This window comes from Hippocampus zosterae, chromosome 9, assembly GCF_025434085.1.
Source record: "Hippocampus zosterae strain Florida chromosome 9, ASM2543408v3, whole genome shotgun sequence".
NCBI classification, from domain to species: domain Eukaryota; kingdom Metazoa; phylum Chordata; class Actinopteri; order Syngnathiformes; family Syngnathidae; genus Hippocampus; species Hippocampus zosterae.
The window spans coordinates 15,486,043-15,500,616 of NC_067459.1; the positions used below are offsets into that span (position 1 = coordinate 15,486,043).

A 14,574-nucleotide genomic window follows, 5' to 3' on the forward strand; every position below is an offset into this window, starting at 1 on the left:
GTATAGATGGTTGTTTGTCTATGTGTGCCCTTCGATTGGCTGGCAACCAGTTCAGGGTGTTCCCCGCCTGCTGCCCGAAGACGGCTGGGGTAGGCTCCAACACCCCTTGTGAGGATAAAGCGGATCGGAAAATGGATGAATGGATGTTTGCGATTTTATTGGGGGGGGGGGGGGGGCGTGCTGTGACATTTTTCGAAAGTAATATATGTATCTTGGGTCAATGAAGGTGGCCAATGTAAAACATTGTGTGAAAATTGTGTGTCAGTAGGGCCCAGGTGACCCTCCGTGCGACTGACTTCAATGCTTGGTATTTACTACAATCATATTAGTTACAGGGTACTTGACAAAGTCGCAATTTAACTAAGCTTTAATCATATTATAAAATATAAAATGTTAAGTGTGAAAATCCCTGTGATTTGTGGGCGTCACCTCGAGGCACTTTGTCCCTGGTGGCTCTCCGTACTTAACTGGGCTGGGCTTTGTCGTTGTACTCTGTTACTTTAGCAGCCCCGCTGAGTGTCTGTTACTGTTGCGTAGGAAAATCAAGAACGGCTTAAACTCGGAGGAGCTTGTCTTACATAAATACCACTTGTATAAAACAGTATCAAAAAATGCTTTCAGTCACTCTGGACAACAGCGGGTCTCCCAAGAAGCGGTCTTTATCACGTACCGAGGATGAATCACTCCGTAGCATCATAAAGGAGGTGAGCGGAGAGAAACAGTCAGCGTCTTTAAAAAAATATATGCTGTATATTTATTTATCTAAGTATACAACTCGAATGGGGCGTTTAGTTTCTTTCAATAGTTCAACTTCACATGATGTAGTCAAGCGAGAATTTGGGCGTTATTAATTTTTTTCAGCTCTAAATGACGTCTTATTTGAGCGAGAACAGATCGGTTTCAACCTACTTCCTCATACCAGCTAAATGTGCTGCTGTGTTGACTAATGTTGAATGCTACGTGTTCTGTGCGTGTGCGTGTGCGTGCGTGCGTGTGCGTGCGTGCGTGTGCGTGTGTGTGTGCGCGTGTGTGTGCACGCGCGCGCGTGCGTGCGCTTGTGCTCACCAGGCTGAGAGCTCATCCAGGCGTCTGACACGAAGCGACAGTCGACCAGGGACCTTGAAGAGGAGGCCTGACAGCCAGGTAAGGAGACCAACATGAACGTCTCTAGCATGAAAAAAAGAAGCGTCACTCATCTGGAGTTTATCTTTGTACGAGGTGTGTGTGAAAAATTCCCGGACTTTCATCACAAAATGTTAAATACATATTCAAACTATGCGTTTTCACCTTTCGTGTGAGTCAGAAGATCAATCCTCATATTTATGAAAGATCCTGCAATGTTTGCGTTTGTCAATTTGCGAGAAGAGGCCAGAGTTGCGTCCGGACAAATCGCGCCTGCTCTCAGTACTCTAAGCATCTGACAGTTCCTGGCTGAAAGAGCAATTGCTATGCTGGATCAACCTTCCTATTCGGTCGACATGACTCGATGTAGAAATGCAGAGGATGCCAGAATAATCCTTGTAGAAGTACTGAATGCATGGCAGAAAAGGCTGGGAGTCAGGGATGGCGTTACACCGTGGCTAGGAGAGGCTACAACCCCAACAGAAATCTGTGTAGCCCCAGTTCAGAAAGGGCATTTTGTCTTAGATTTTAAAATATATATCATTAAATTATTGCTTTGTTTGTATTTGACAGGGCATCCATATATCTTTTGTGACACCAGTTCTGAAACGTTTTCGACACGCCTTGTTTCTATTAGCCATTTCCAACGATACAATAGTTTTAGTGAATAAATACAGTCATACCCGAGGTATGACTGTAACCATGACCGTTCCAGAAGGTTGTTCGAAAACTGATTTGTTCGAAAACAGAAACCACGCTCTTTTATAAAGAAAATCTTTATTGAACACGTCTGATCTCAATTTGAACGCTACCCGAGGAAGCGTCACTTCCTCGTCTACCCGAAGTATGTAAGGAAGGCGAGAGCAGTCAAGTGACGCATTCAAGTGCGCTCAGTTTGTTCGATAACCGAAATTCGGTCATCATCCGAGGCAAAAAAAAAACCCTACGAATTTTTGGTAGAAAACCGATTTGGTCGAGAACAGAGACGTTCGAAAACCGAGGTTTGACTGTACAAATGTTTTGAATCGTTGATAATTTCCCTTGACACACCCTTTGGAATCACTTTTGTCAAATGAAGCTTCAAACAAGAGCTGCTCTGTGACATCATCAATTGAAAAAAAAAATACAGAAGGCAAAATTTGATGGCGGCTACACCTCTATTGGAACTCATTTGTTTTTGCAAGTGTGTTTAATATTGTATCAGAGTACAGGTAAACCTATTTTTCAATTCTCTAATTTGCCAACAGTTAATTCCGTACCTTGTGTTACAGAATAACAAAAATACGAAAATCTGACTTTTAAACAAACTCAATTTTAAAACGACTACTACTAAACTACTAAACAACAAAATAAACGAAGGCTTTACCGGTAGTTATACCAATACTAGTGTGAGCACATTGGTACATGTTGCTGCCTTTCCTGCATTTAGTGCATGTTAACGTCTTAGCTGGTCTCTTGAATGTAGCTATGGAAGCTTTGTTGTTGGATGCCCTTTGTGATGTTTGTCTGGTTAATGACAACATATTTTAATTTACTTCAAATGTTTTTCTTTCAGCATTCAGACCAGGACCTCTCAATAGGGCTCTCAGAAATGGTGACTATTTCTTTGTCGTATATATAATTGGACACGAGCATTACACTCATTTCCGTTATGTCTCTCCTGAGGCTTATTCTTGAGAGCTTGTTAAGCGCACATCCACACGCTGCCACGTGAATTCAGCCACCGTTGATTTTGTTACCATGTCTGCTGTGTAGCTGGAGCTGCAAGCCAGCTATGACGAGGCGGTGCACGAGTTGCGTGGGCTGGAGGTGGAGCGTGAAGCTCTGTTGTTCCAGGTGGACGTCCTGCAGGACACACTGGAGGGTGTGGAGGAGCTGCTTGCCGAGACCCAGAGGGAGGCTGGGCAGGCTAATGTGGTACGACGTGCAAATGTATGGTAGTTTGGTCACGATGTGGCTTTGTGGCAAAAAAATAAAAAATTCTGTCTGCTTTCAGGAGTTGGAGCGAGAGCGGGAGGCCAAGAGGAAGCTGGAGCGTTTGGTCCACGCTCTATTACAGGAAGTGGAGACATTAAAAGAGGTCATGTGACTTTAGAAAGGAAACTTAACACATGCTAAGGTTGTTCAACACAAAACGACTGACGACGTGCAATCAGCGCATTGTTCCCATACCCAATAGATTTTGAATGACAGGTGACAAAAGAAAGCGCTAGCTCAATAATGTTTGTACTCTCCCGGATTGTTGTGCTGAGGCAAAGGTCCTCTTGGTAGGTCCTAACCGATATGGAGTTTTGCTTTAGGCCAATGCCGATTCACATCTTGGCAGAGTAAAATTCCGATCACCGATTAATCGGCTGATTTAATTTTTAAGATAAATCATTTAACTAACATTTGGTCTTTAATGCTGACAAAAAGTAGGAATTACAGGGAGAACATTTAACTGTTTGACAATACAATTACCAGGGGTTTATATTTGAATCTTATCATAGTTGTCTTATGTTATGTGTTAACGTGTCCAAAATAAATAACTGGCCGATATTTTAAAAGCTATGATCGTCCGGTCGTAGCCTAGCAAGAACCTTAATGTATATTTTACACAAGACAAATCTCACAAGTTAACACCAAACGCAAGTCCTAAGACGAGGTACCACTTAGGCCACTGCACAAATTTGTTTATTGCGTACAGTTCGTCACGCCATCCGCCGAGACGTCAATTACAGAAAATATTCTCTGAAAAACATTATGAGGTGAATTCTAAGTGCCTGTAACCGGTTGTTGTTTTACTTTCTCTTCACAGGAAAAAAACATCCGTTTGCATGTATCGGCGGACACAAGTGAAGTGGACGCAACGAGACGAGGATGTGAAATGAACGAACCTGCCAAGAACGCCCCAATATCTAATTTTTCCAGAGAAGCGATTGTTGCATCTGAGGACGTGCTTCCGACTAAGGGAGACGAGGGGGGCGTCGCGACCAAAGTGAAGTGGGTGGCCAACAGCGCCCCCTCCCTCGCACTTGACCCGCTCCATGAGGACGGGGTGCACCGGAGGCCTTACGAATGCCAACGAGACGCATCTCCGGACAAGAGCGACTCAGATACCGCAAGCACGTACGAGGACGCGTCTGCGGAGACTCCCGAGCAGGACGACGACCCTTTGGAGTTGCCGCACGACTCGGCAAGTAAAGATGACGTCGACTCCCAGGAGCCCCAAACCGGTGATAACTGCATTGTCTCTTAATTTATTTGGAAACCACACACCGTTTTTCAAAGATGCCAGTCTCAAGATGGCTGACAAGCTGATTCGTTGTTGCCAATACTATCTTTACTACGTGTCTTCTTTTTGATACTCTTTCAAGAAAAGTTAGCCGCTGCCTGAAAAAGAAAAAGTTGATTTGTATCCAGTGGAACTAAAGGCCCATAGACTGACTTGTCTGCATTATGTCCCCATCATTGTGGTTGCATTTCAGGAAAACGTTGTTTTGGGAGACCTAATCCGAGAATCTTGTATTTGGTGAGTTTTTTTTTTTTTTTGTAAGGTCATTATAAAAATTTCATAAATGTAAGGGAACCGCAATTTATTCACTGCCTGACCGAGTGACAAGTTGTGTTCTTAGGTCTTTTGTATCGTTAATTTTGAGGATTGAGGGGGGAATTGGCTGCATTTGCACTTTTCATAAGGTTGTGCTTTGAAAAACATTCCATTTCGAACCAGTAACATGCCAACCAGGGAAAGCAAGTCCTTTGTCTGCACGAGAAGCCTGCATTGTTGCACATTTGCAGTGCATTTTTCATGTCTAATTGCTGTATACTTTTTTTTTTTACATCCTATGGGAGCTATTTGCATGAACTTTTACATCACGTTTTTACTTCCACGGGGCACATACATTGTATATCAGGTTAAACACTGTTTTGCACTTAGAAACCTTACAAAATTTCACAAATCAGATTTTATATTTTCATCCTGCTAATGTAACATTGTCATACATGAACGTTCATCTTTCCACTTACATATCTTCTTGTGGTGAATATTTCTAATGATTTCATCGGTCAACGTGATTGCTGTCAGTACTTGATGAGCCACACAAAACTCCAGTGATTGTTTTTGATGTGGCATTATACTGCTGCAGTGCGTTCGCTTCAAACAAATTTGTCATGATATCAAATTCATGTTATTAGTAATTCTGATCTGGATACTCTTGTTTTCTTTTCCAAGTTTTCAAATCGTTTACCGGTATGTGCTTTTTCCATAGAAAAATGCAAGAATATATATTCTTAGTGAAATGGTTGCATCCAAATCATTTTGTACTATGAAGTAAATGTTCATCTGTAAGAGTACAAAAGACTTGTATTGACTAGAAACTTTGGAATAAAAGGACTTGTTCAAACTGGTGTGCTTTCTCTTTCATATTTATGTTGATGGGCCCCAAAGTACAAAAAAACACACACAACCGAAAGGTTACATGCATATTACATTTTGATGTTAGATTGTATATCAGATTATAGGTGACCAATTTTATTCAAATGTTTTAGCTGGCTGTGCTATACCATTATTGGCCAACAGGTGGCAAAATAGATTTTCGTTTGAATGAAGCAGATTAGTCTCTGCCAGGCTTTCAGTGTAAAGTTATGTTGCCATCATCATTAACGCCCATTATGCTTATTATGTTAGGAATAACAAACCACTGATGAAAACCACAAACGTGTACATGTCACTTGTCTAATTATTTTTTATTACAATGCACTCAGTAGTTGGAGTTGTTGCGCAGTGAGATGAAGATTTCTCTCTATTTCTCGGTCAAAACAGCCCCTTTTCTTTTTTCAAGTTGAGTTGTCTCCATTTTGGCAGGTTTGCAAATTCGTCTTTGGTGATTCCGAAAATGTGGCAGAAGTCTGAGTCTGTGAGGTACCTCTGAAAAGCAATCAACGAAATACATTTGGGAAACCGAATGAGAACTATGAATAAAATAAAACGGAGTGAAGTACCTCTTTCTGGGTGGGGTCCACGTTTCTAGGCAGCTCACTTACTAGCGTTTTGACCAAAACCTCAGCCGGAAAACACTGAAAGCTTGCATCATTTTCAACACTGCTGTAAATCTAGAAAATGACAACAGTCAAACATAGCCACCGATTAACTTCTTAAAACCATCTTTTTGTGAGTGTGCATACATTGAGAACATCAACAGGGCTCGTTGCGTTTCCCAGCTCCTTCTTCAGTTCCTCATAGCTCTTCCCCTCCTGCCAGATAAATACAAACAAGCCACTTCATTAGGTACACCCACCCAAGATATAAGAGCTGTGACAAAATTCTGAAAAAGCTCATGATGTGCTCGGATTGCTTTAGTAATAGTGTCTTTTCGGTCAACCATTTTGTACGAAGATACACCTCCGCATGTAAACTATATAAAGGTCAATTAATACCTTGAGGGCAGCACTAATCAATATGGGGAGTTTTAGTACTTTTTGTAAAGGTTGACATTTTTCCACTCAATGGCAATTCATGTTTCATTGAAAACATGTGCTTACACTCCATTTGTAAGGGTCCCAGGCAGTGAACCAGCCAGTGAAGGTGGGCGGCTCGAACCCTTGCTTGATCAGGATGATAGGGGTGTCTGGATCTCTACCACCCGGGTGTGTGCGCAGGTACTCCTGGCTGCTCACCACTGCCTCTTTGCGTTCTACTCTGTTGGCCTCTTTGCCAATCCACAAAAACACCTAATACGGCAGATTCATCATAAAGCTGTATATTAAGACAATATACTGTAGCGTGTTTAGCATATGGTATGCTTCCCCCTTCCCTACCTGGTCCCACGTGTCTAGTAACATGACATCATCTTCATTGAGGTCGTCCTGTGTAAACTGGGTCACCTCGGTCACCTTGAAACGTCCCGACTTGTTGGAGCATTCGAAAAGGCGTGGCTCGTGGTCCAAAACCATCTGCTGCAGCCTGTGGACACACACACACAGGCTTCAGGGGCATGGTCAATGCATACACACTGTTACATACAAACACAAAACCCATGGAGTCTAACGGACACAATCATACACACAAACACATTTGGACGATATGGACACACGCACAAATACACACAGAAAAGGACAAAAACTCACGCCAGCCTCAAACGCTATCCGTCAACCACCTTTACCTCTTGTCATCGGCATAGGGAACCTGTCCCCCGAGCGTCTCCCAGAATTCGAAAGGCTCATGTCCCTCTGCAATAATCTGGCTCTGGAGTCCTTCCAAGTTGTGTCCAATCACGGAGCTGATCTCCTTTGCCATGTCCCTCTCATCTCCACTTGCTCCCTACAACCACCAGACATCATTGGCTTTCTAATGCCACCATTGTTTACATCAGAGGGCCCACTCTGTACCTTTCCACACCACAAGTACAGTCCACACTGACTCTTAAGCAAAAAAACGTCATTGGAGTTGAGAGAAGAAGCCAGCGCTGGAACCTCAATAGCTCTCGTATTGGCGGGCTCATAACCATGAACCTGGAACAGTCGCACTGATGGATCTGGCTCCGAAATTCCTTTTCTAGAGGAGCCCCCCTGACACAGAAGAGGGATTGCAAACATTACATGGGGCAGACACAAAAGCCCACTGGGATTCAATTCACATTCATACCTCAAAGATGACCATTCTGCCTTTGAAAATGGCCAAAAAATGTCTTGGTTCTTTACCCATGGTCACCCTCACTTGAACCGGCGCCCCACCGTACATGTGGTCCATATCTATGGCGTGGAGCGCAGACGCTGCCAGTTCATCCTGTGTGGCATGGCGGCCCTAAAATAGTGCATGTTTGATTTGAGCTTAGTTCCGCCTCCAAAGATGAGGCGGAGAGTACAAGTCAGCGTTGGGAGCGTCACCTGCCATATGTAGAGCAAGTAGCTTTGCTTGTTTTTCACCAGGTAAGTATATAGGATCAAGTAACAGTCCCCTCCGTAGAAGTAGCCGTGACGTTGAGGGTCCACTGGCACCAGCTCCAGATTCTCAATTCTCCAAACCTGAGTGCAATTGTAGTCGTTTGATTATCTTCGTTAATTTTTGTTCATCATTGACTGTCTTTGTATTAACTCCTCATGTTTGTAAAGCACTTAATTCCTCTCTTAAATAGTGCTACATAAATAAAATGTACTTACTGTCTTCAAGGCAACCGGGGAGTAGGAAATAGCCCAAATAGATTTTTTTTTAGGTCAGAAGTAAAAAAAAAAAAATCATAAAGTTGATATGTCGACAAGCTACGGTATACGGGAAATATGATGAAAACATTTTTTTGTTGAAATAAATGTTAAAGTTTTTTTCATATAATACATAAAATCTATCGACAATATCTTTACACCAATTTCTGGAGAGTTTCTAGATGGAGTCATATTTTTAGTTGACATGGCCATTGTGGGTGACATTCAACCAACACAGGCTTGGACGTCCCATTGCACATTTTTTAGTTGGAAGCATTTCTAACTTGCCAGCAATGTTTTCTCTTTTTTGCCTTATGGTCAATGAAAGGCAATCAGTTAATAAAAAAAATAGAATGTTTTAAGACTGCACACATGGCCACGAACCTCCACTTGGCCTGTGCCATCGTCCACCATCCTCTCTTGCGCAGCAATCTCTGGCCTCTCGTGCATCAGAGACACATCGAATTTCTCCTGTCTGACATTAGCTGACAAAAAAATAAAAGATTCGCTAATTGCACAGTCATTGGCTTATTATACTTGAACTTGTGGAGTAATGTCGCAGCCAACGTCACATACCAACTTTCCCCATTGTGTGTACTCTGCCCAGGCCTTGAGTCTGGTCCTTCACTGTCCACGTCTGGAACAGTTGCTTGAAGAGAGCCGATTCGCCGCCGTCATTTATCACCTCCACATTTGTTGTGCCGGGATAGTTTTTTGCCTTGATAAACTCCTAAAAAGACCAGTCGAATAGTAAGAGGATGTCATCATATTGTATATAACAACAACAAAATGGCAGAACGTGCCACTCACCAAAGATCTGCTTATGGCCATCTGCCGCTCGGCTTTATTCGCTTTCTTCCCCTTCCACACAAACACTTTTGACCCACCATGGTCCAGGATGTAGCAGTCCTGTATACATTTGATCAATGGCTCTCAAATTGTTTACCATCTCAACTACCATCATGACCAACATTACTAAACAAGACGCAGGTATATTGTAAACCATTATAACATGATGCACTTTTAGAACAGCAACACAGCACTTAAATTAATCAAAAGAGATATTTTTAAAATACAAAAAAAATGTTTTGAGAGTCAATGAAAATATATTGTACATTAAAGTTAAAATATTAAACGACTTTTTATTGTGAAATGTTTCATGGAACTGAACCTCACTCAGGCTGTGATTCTTTCACATACCACTAGAGGGAGTCAACATTCCATCCATCCATTTTCTAAATTGTTTATCCTCACAAGGGTGGAGGGGTGTGCTGGGGCCTATCTCAGCTGTTTTTTTAAAAACTTGAGATGTGCCTGGGCATTTGTTGGAAAAAAAACATTTTTCTTTTTATTTGATAAGATTTTTTTAAGTCGTACTATTTATAATTACATTTTTAAGTGTGTTAGTGCAAAATAGTTCATTTTATTTCATTATTTCCAACAAAACAAGTATTTCAATACAATAATGGTATGCAAAAAATACATGCAACAAATATTATGAGACCTTTGATCATGTAAATGCTCAGTGGTCTGAATTAAAGCCCCTTCGAGACTCTAGGGGCCTTTAAAGTCAAAGAAAGCAACTCACATTATTGTTGAGTAGTTCCTGAACCAGTGGCCTGCGAGCAACCTCTACGACCTTCATCTGCCCTTCAGCATCTGACACACTGGGAGAAGTGCACACATAGAGGATGCACACATTGAAAAATCCTCACACTGACTGGAAGAAACCGAATAGCATTGGTCTAAATCTTACTGATAAAGAGTGAGGTTTCCCGTTTGTTCCTTGTGAGGGCCTTCGTCAGGAGATCCGTCCGTCAGATGGATGCGCCTCTCCCCAAGGACGCCAATTAGCATGTCCATGATGTCAGGGGAGTTGTCCTCCTGGTCACCTTCAATCACCTTGATCTCCGCCCGACCTCCTCGTTCTCTGTCTCGGATGTCTTTGGCCAACAGCATACTCTGGGGGGATGGGGGGGGGGCAAAAAAGAGGTAACCTTTTTTTTTCATACTGCTTCCACTACAACAACAACTTCATGATGAGGATTGTGATGACGACGATGACAAGAAGTAGAAACTACCGAATAATTGTATATTAATCTAAGCACATTACTACTAATTACTTGCGTAGCAGTGTCAGTAAGAATGCCATCAGGATTTGAGTAAAAGTACAGAAATGACTAAAATGTTGTAACAATGTAGAAGAACGCAGTTAGCAATCATTTAAAACACACGGAGTCCCTTTGCAAAAATGTAGGACACTCTAGTTGTGTCAACGTGCAGTAACTAAAACGATGTAGTAAAAAATAGGAATTCGTTTCTGTTGTTGTTTATGAATACATGCATGCAAGTGTCATAATGTTGCAATGCTGTTGGGTGTCCTTTGTAATATTATCGTATAGTTTATGATTGTGTCACAGTGCAGTTTGCAACTACTAGTTCTCCTACCACCACCACCGAGCATTTGTGTTGGAATACAATAATCGCAACTGAGTGCTTAGTTAATCATGTAGTCAGATTTCTTAATACAGAGGTGTCAAACTCATTTTTGCCGTGGGCCACATTTTAGTTACCGTTTCCCTTCGAGGGCCATTATGACTGAAACCATATAAAAAAGTCAAGAGTAACGGTTTATTCAACTATTGTTTAAGTTACTGTAATGAGGGGTTTGGTCACAGGAAAATGCTTACAGTATGTCTCTAATTTATTAAAGATGAGAATTTTAAACGTTGAGAGATTTTAGCAAGCATTTAGCAAGTTGACTGACTTTTGCGGGCCACATAAAATTATGTGGCGAGCCAAATCTGGCCCCCGGGCCTTTAGTTTGACATCATATCTTAATACATTTGTGAAGGTACTTGAAGGTAATTATACCTTAATTAGGTATAATACCTATACCTAATTAAGGTATATAATTATATAGTATAAATAATTATAGTATATATAATTATATAGTATATATAATTATATAAATAAGTATATAATAATAATATATTATAAAATAATAATATAATATATAATTAGGTGAATACCTAATTATGTATAATAATTAGGTATTCACTGCTGAATACGTAATTAAAAGTATTAAAAGTAATCGCAAGACAAGCACTTAGCAGTAATTGTTTTCATTATGATCAGTAATTACATCATATGCTGTATTTGCCATTTTTAAATGATGCGGAATTAACGATAGTTGTGTGTAGTCTGAATATATTTCAAAAACGCAGAAATTAGCCACTTTACATTAATCGTTCGACAATAATGTAATTGCTCCTAAATTGTGCATGACAGTATACTCAGCGGTCACGTGCATCCACTAATCTTACTTTAAGTCTTTCCTGCTTGTTGCTCTTCGGTCCATTCCACTGAATGATGGTTTTCCCGGTGTCCAGTAAAAACACATCGCTGAGGTTGAAGCTCTTCCAGCACAGTGCCACCTGAAACCAGTTGGGAGCAGCGGCGACGTTTATACACAAGGCGCTCTGTGCCCCCGCTGTGTTACGTAACCGGCCCGAAATCCAGCGCTCACCTCCTTGGCCACCACCCGTTTCCTCCCTTTGACATGAAGCAGCCTCTGTACGTCGTAGCTGTTGATTTCAGTGTGCCTCATGCCCGACGCAACTCCACCTTTCTTGTAGCTGCAGCATGTGACGCAGGGTGGGTCAAACGGAGATAAATCTAGGGTTACATTCCTCTTGGCTTTCACATTCACTCACATTATTCCTTGCTTGAAATAACCCCTGAACACGTCGGACTCGTGCTCCTGAACTTCTCTGTGCTGGACCGGTGTGGAACCCAAATAATCATCCAATTGGGTGGTGTAAACTGCAGCGGCACCTTGCTCATCTTGAGAGGACTGTGAGCCGATCCAGAAGTGGATGTCATAGTGGAGGGAGTTTTTTACCTTCTGGGTCTGAAGATTCAAGAGTCATACAGACAGTCAACATCACAAATGCTACACTATGAGAATGGGTAAATTGTGTACTTACATAGAGAACAACGTAGCAGTCACCCTCATAAAAATGTCCGCAGGACTTCTCGGGGACTTGAACAAGCTCCATTTTCTGTTTCACATGGAGAAGACGCCTGTTTCCACCATTACATTGTAAAAGTATCCATCACTTTTACGACGATATGTGATGGGAAACTACACAAGTACCTCAATTCTCCAGATGATAATCCCAGGGGTGTGAGTTACGGCTCTAAATGTGTACTCCATGTTGCACGGCGTTGTGGTGGGCCGCTTTGATTCCTTGTTAATTTCACCTGCTCAAATAAAAACAGCACCCAAACCGGTAAAATGTTTCAACAAGATACAGATCGTACACGGTGCAACACATAGAACATACCTTCAAAGAGTTGATCTTGGTTACAACAAAAAGCCTCCTTTCATTCAATGCAGCTGGCAAGAGAATTTGCATGCATTTGCGTGTTTGGGACTTTTCACAAAGTTCTGCCCAATCGCTGAGGATGGCACATGACCATGTAGGCAAATTGGTCAAACAAAAACAGACTCATATTCTAATTTGAACATGCACACTTTTTTCCATTGCCACCTGGCTGTAGGCCCAGCAGTTTGTACACTAAAGATAAGTGACCCCCTGCCCCCCGCCGCCAAAAAACAAAAAAATCATGCTACAACTATACACACGGAATATAAGAACACATCTTAAGCTTTGTTGTTTGCTGTTAGAAGTCATGTCATTGCCCAACATGGCATCTGCTTTGAAAATTATTGTTTCATTTATATTTCCATCTTGGTAGTATTTTGAATAGTACGTTTGCTACACAGGTTTATGTTCTGGGTCTGAATCTCAACTCCCAACTTTGCTTTGTGAAGTTCAATTGTTCTTTTTGTGCTGAGAGGCTATTCTTGTAGTATTTCCTCCCACGTTCCAAAAGAACGCTTGATAGCTTCATAGTCGACTTTAGGACCTCTATTTTCATGACCGGTGTAAACATGGTGTGGAGAACCAATGCATGGGCAGGTTAGACTGGAGGATCTACAAGAGGTAGGGCTGCGTCACTGAGGGAGTGGTCACAGTTGACTTTAATCAAAATTGCGCCTTTCACGTCCTTCCAATCTGCCGCACTAGTCGTGTAATAGAGTAAAAAAACATCACCCGTTAATATCTGTGTCGCCCAGAACAGCAATTGTTTTGAGGGTTCAATGCCCGCTGTTCTATGTCACCAAAACAACTACAAAGAGAACGCTAGTTGCGATTTGTCTTCACATGCTCTGACCGTTTCTCATCAAAAATCACTTGGGATAGGCTCTCGCTCACCTGTGATGTTAACAAGGATAATGGATAGATATTTGATTTCAATTCTAATTAGTAATGTGAAATCATTTTGTAACACTTTTCATATAAGATAAGATATCCTTTATTCGTCCCACACTGGGGAAATTTACATGACTTTGGGCATCATCTTTATATTCAAAGAACAGTGAAGAGGAATGACTAGTAAGGATCAAAGTAAGCCTTGTAGATGTAAATGTATATCACTTTTTTTCCAATGACTTCTCCTCACATGCGCATAAACGCATAAGAGGCCACGAGTGACAAGTTAAAATAACATTTTCAGCCTTGTAGAATCGAAAACGCTACTTATGACTTTGCCCTTTTTCCATGAATCCTCGCATGAGCCTCCACCGGAATGATGTCATGCAAGTTAATGGCCAAAATGAAACGCAAAGACACACCATTTAAAGTTCAGATGCCTGGAAAATGGTGATGAATCACAGTTTAAGCACAGTGGGGTCACTTGGGCCTTTTTGTTTTTTTGATCCAAGTGGAAAAAATATGGCACAACAATTATTCCTTTCAGTTTTTTGATCTTGAGGACGACAGAAGGTGGAAATAATTACAGAGTAACCAGACTAACGTACTACTCAAGCCAACTACTGTTTGGCTTCCTCTGGCCCTATAATTAAAAGTACTGTGATCTGGCTAAAGACAAAGTAATAACCGAAACGTCTTTCAAGGTGCAATGTGCAACTCTTGTATCCGTAAAGTGAAACTTTACTAACAAATCATACTCACGATTCCTCAAGAGATTTGATTAAAATGTTCGACTTGCTCAGGCAGAGGTGCAATGCAATCTCCGTCGGAACAACGCATTACTTTGGCAACGCGGGGCTTTTAAGATCATGGACAGAAAGGCAATGATGACATAAAGGATTCTGATTGGCTGATGTCATGCTGCTCACATGCTGTCATGCTGCTCACAGCCACGAAGAAGACATACGGTCATACGGTCCCGTGCCTGCGT

At 41.6% G+C, this 14,574-nt stretch overlaps 2 protein-coding genes across 3 annotated transcripts; one reads left to right on the plus strand and one right to left on the minus strand.

Moving 5' to 3' along the window:
• Window positions 1-473: 473 nt before the first annotated feature.
• si:ch1073-456m8.1 (leucine-rich repeat flightless-interacting protein 2) lies at window positions 474-5,507 on the plus strand. 2 transcript variants are annotated; one of them, XM_052076613.1, is made up of 6 exons: window positions 474-704; window positions 1,069-1,143; window positions 2,678-2,716; window positions 2,878-3,039; window positions 3,119-3,202; window positions 3,920-5,507. In XM_052076613.1, exons 1-6 carry the CDS (start codon window positions 612-614, stop codon window positions 4,358-4,360), a joined length of 894 nt encoding a protein of 297 aa, XP_051932573.1. In that variant the 5' UTR covers window positions 474-611; the 3' UTR covers window positions 4,361-5,507. The 2 variants fall into 2 exon arrangements, with proteins under 2 accessions (XP_051932573.1, XP_051932574.1); XM_052076614.1 differs by lacking the exon at window positions 2,678-2,716.
• A 318-nt stretch (window positions 5,508-5,825) lies between these two features.
• On the minus strand, window positions 5,826-14,495 carry avil (advillin). Its single transcript, XM_052076582.1, is given in 23 exon segments — window positions 5,826-6,031; window positions 6,106-6,216; window positions 6,289-6,357; window positions 6,646-6,834; window positions 6,922-7,066; window positions 7,266-7,423; window positions 7,492-7,671; window positions 7,748-7,906; window positions 7,990-8,127; window positions 8,686-8,786; window positions 8,878-9,031; window positions 9,112-9,210; window positions 9,890-9,968; window positions 10,058-10,263; window positions 11,628-11,738; window positions 11,831-11,939; window positions 12,018-12,214; window positions 12,291-12,365; window positions 12,461-12,567; window positions 12,651-12,683; window positions 12,686-12,765; window positions 14,346-14,398; window positions 14,401-14,495. Coding segments are annotated over 23 exon segments (2,721 nt in total). The 5' UTR covers window positions 14,455-14,495; the 3' UTR covers window positions 5,826-5,917.
• Window positions 14,496-14,574: the final 79 nt, after the last annotated feature.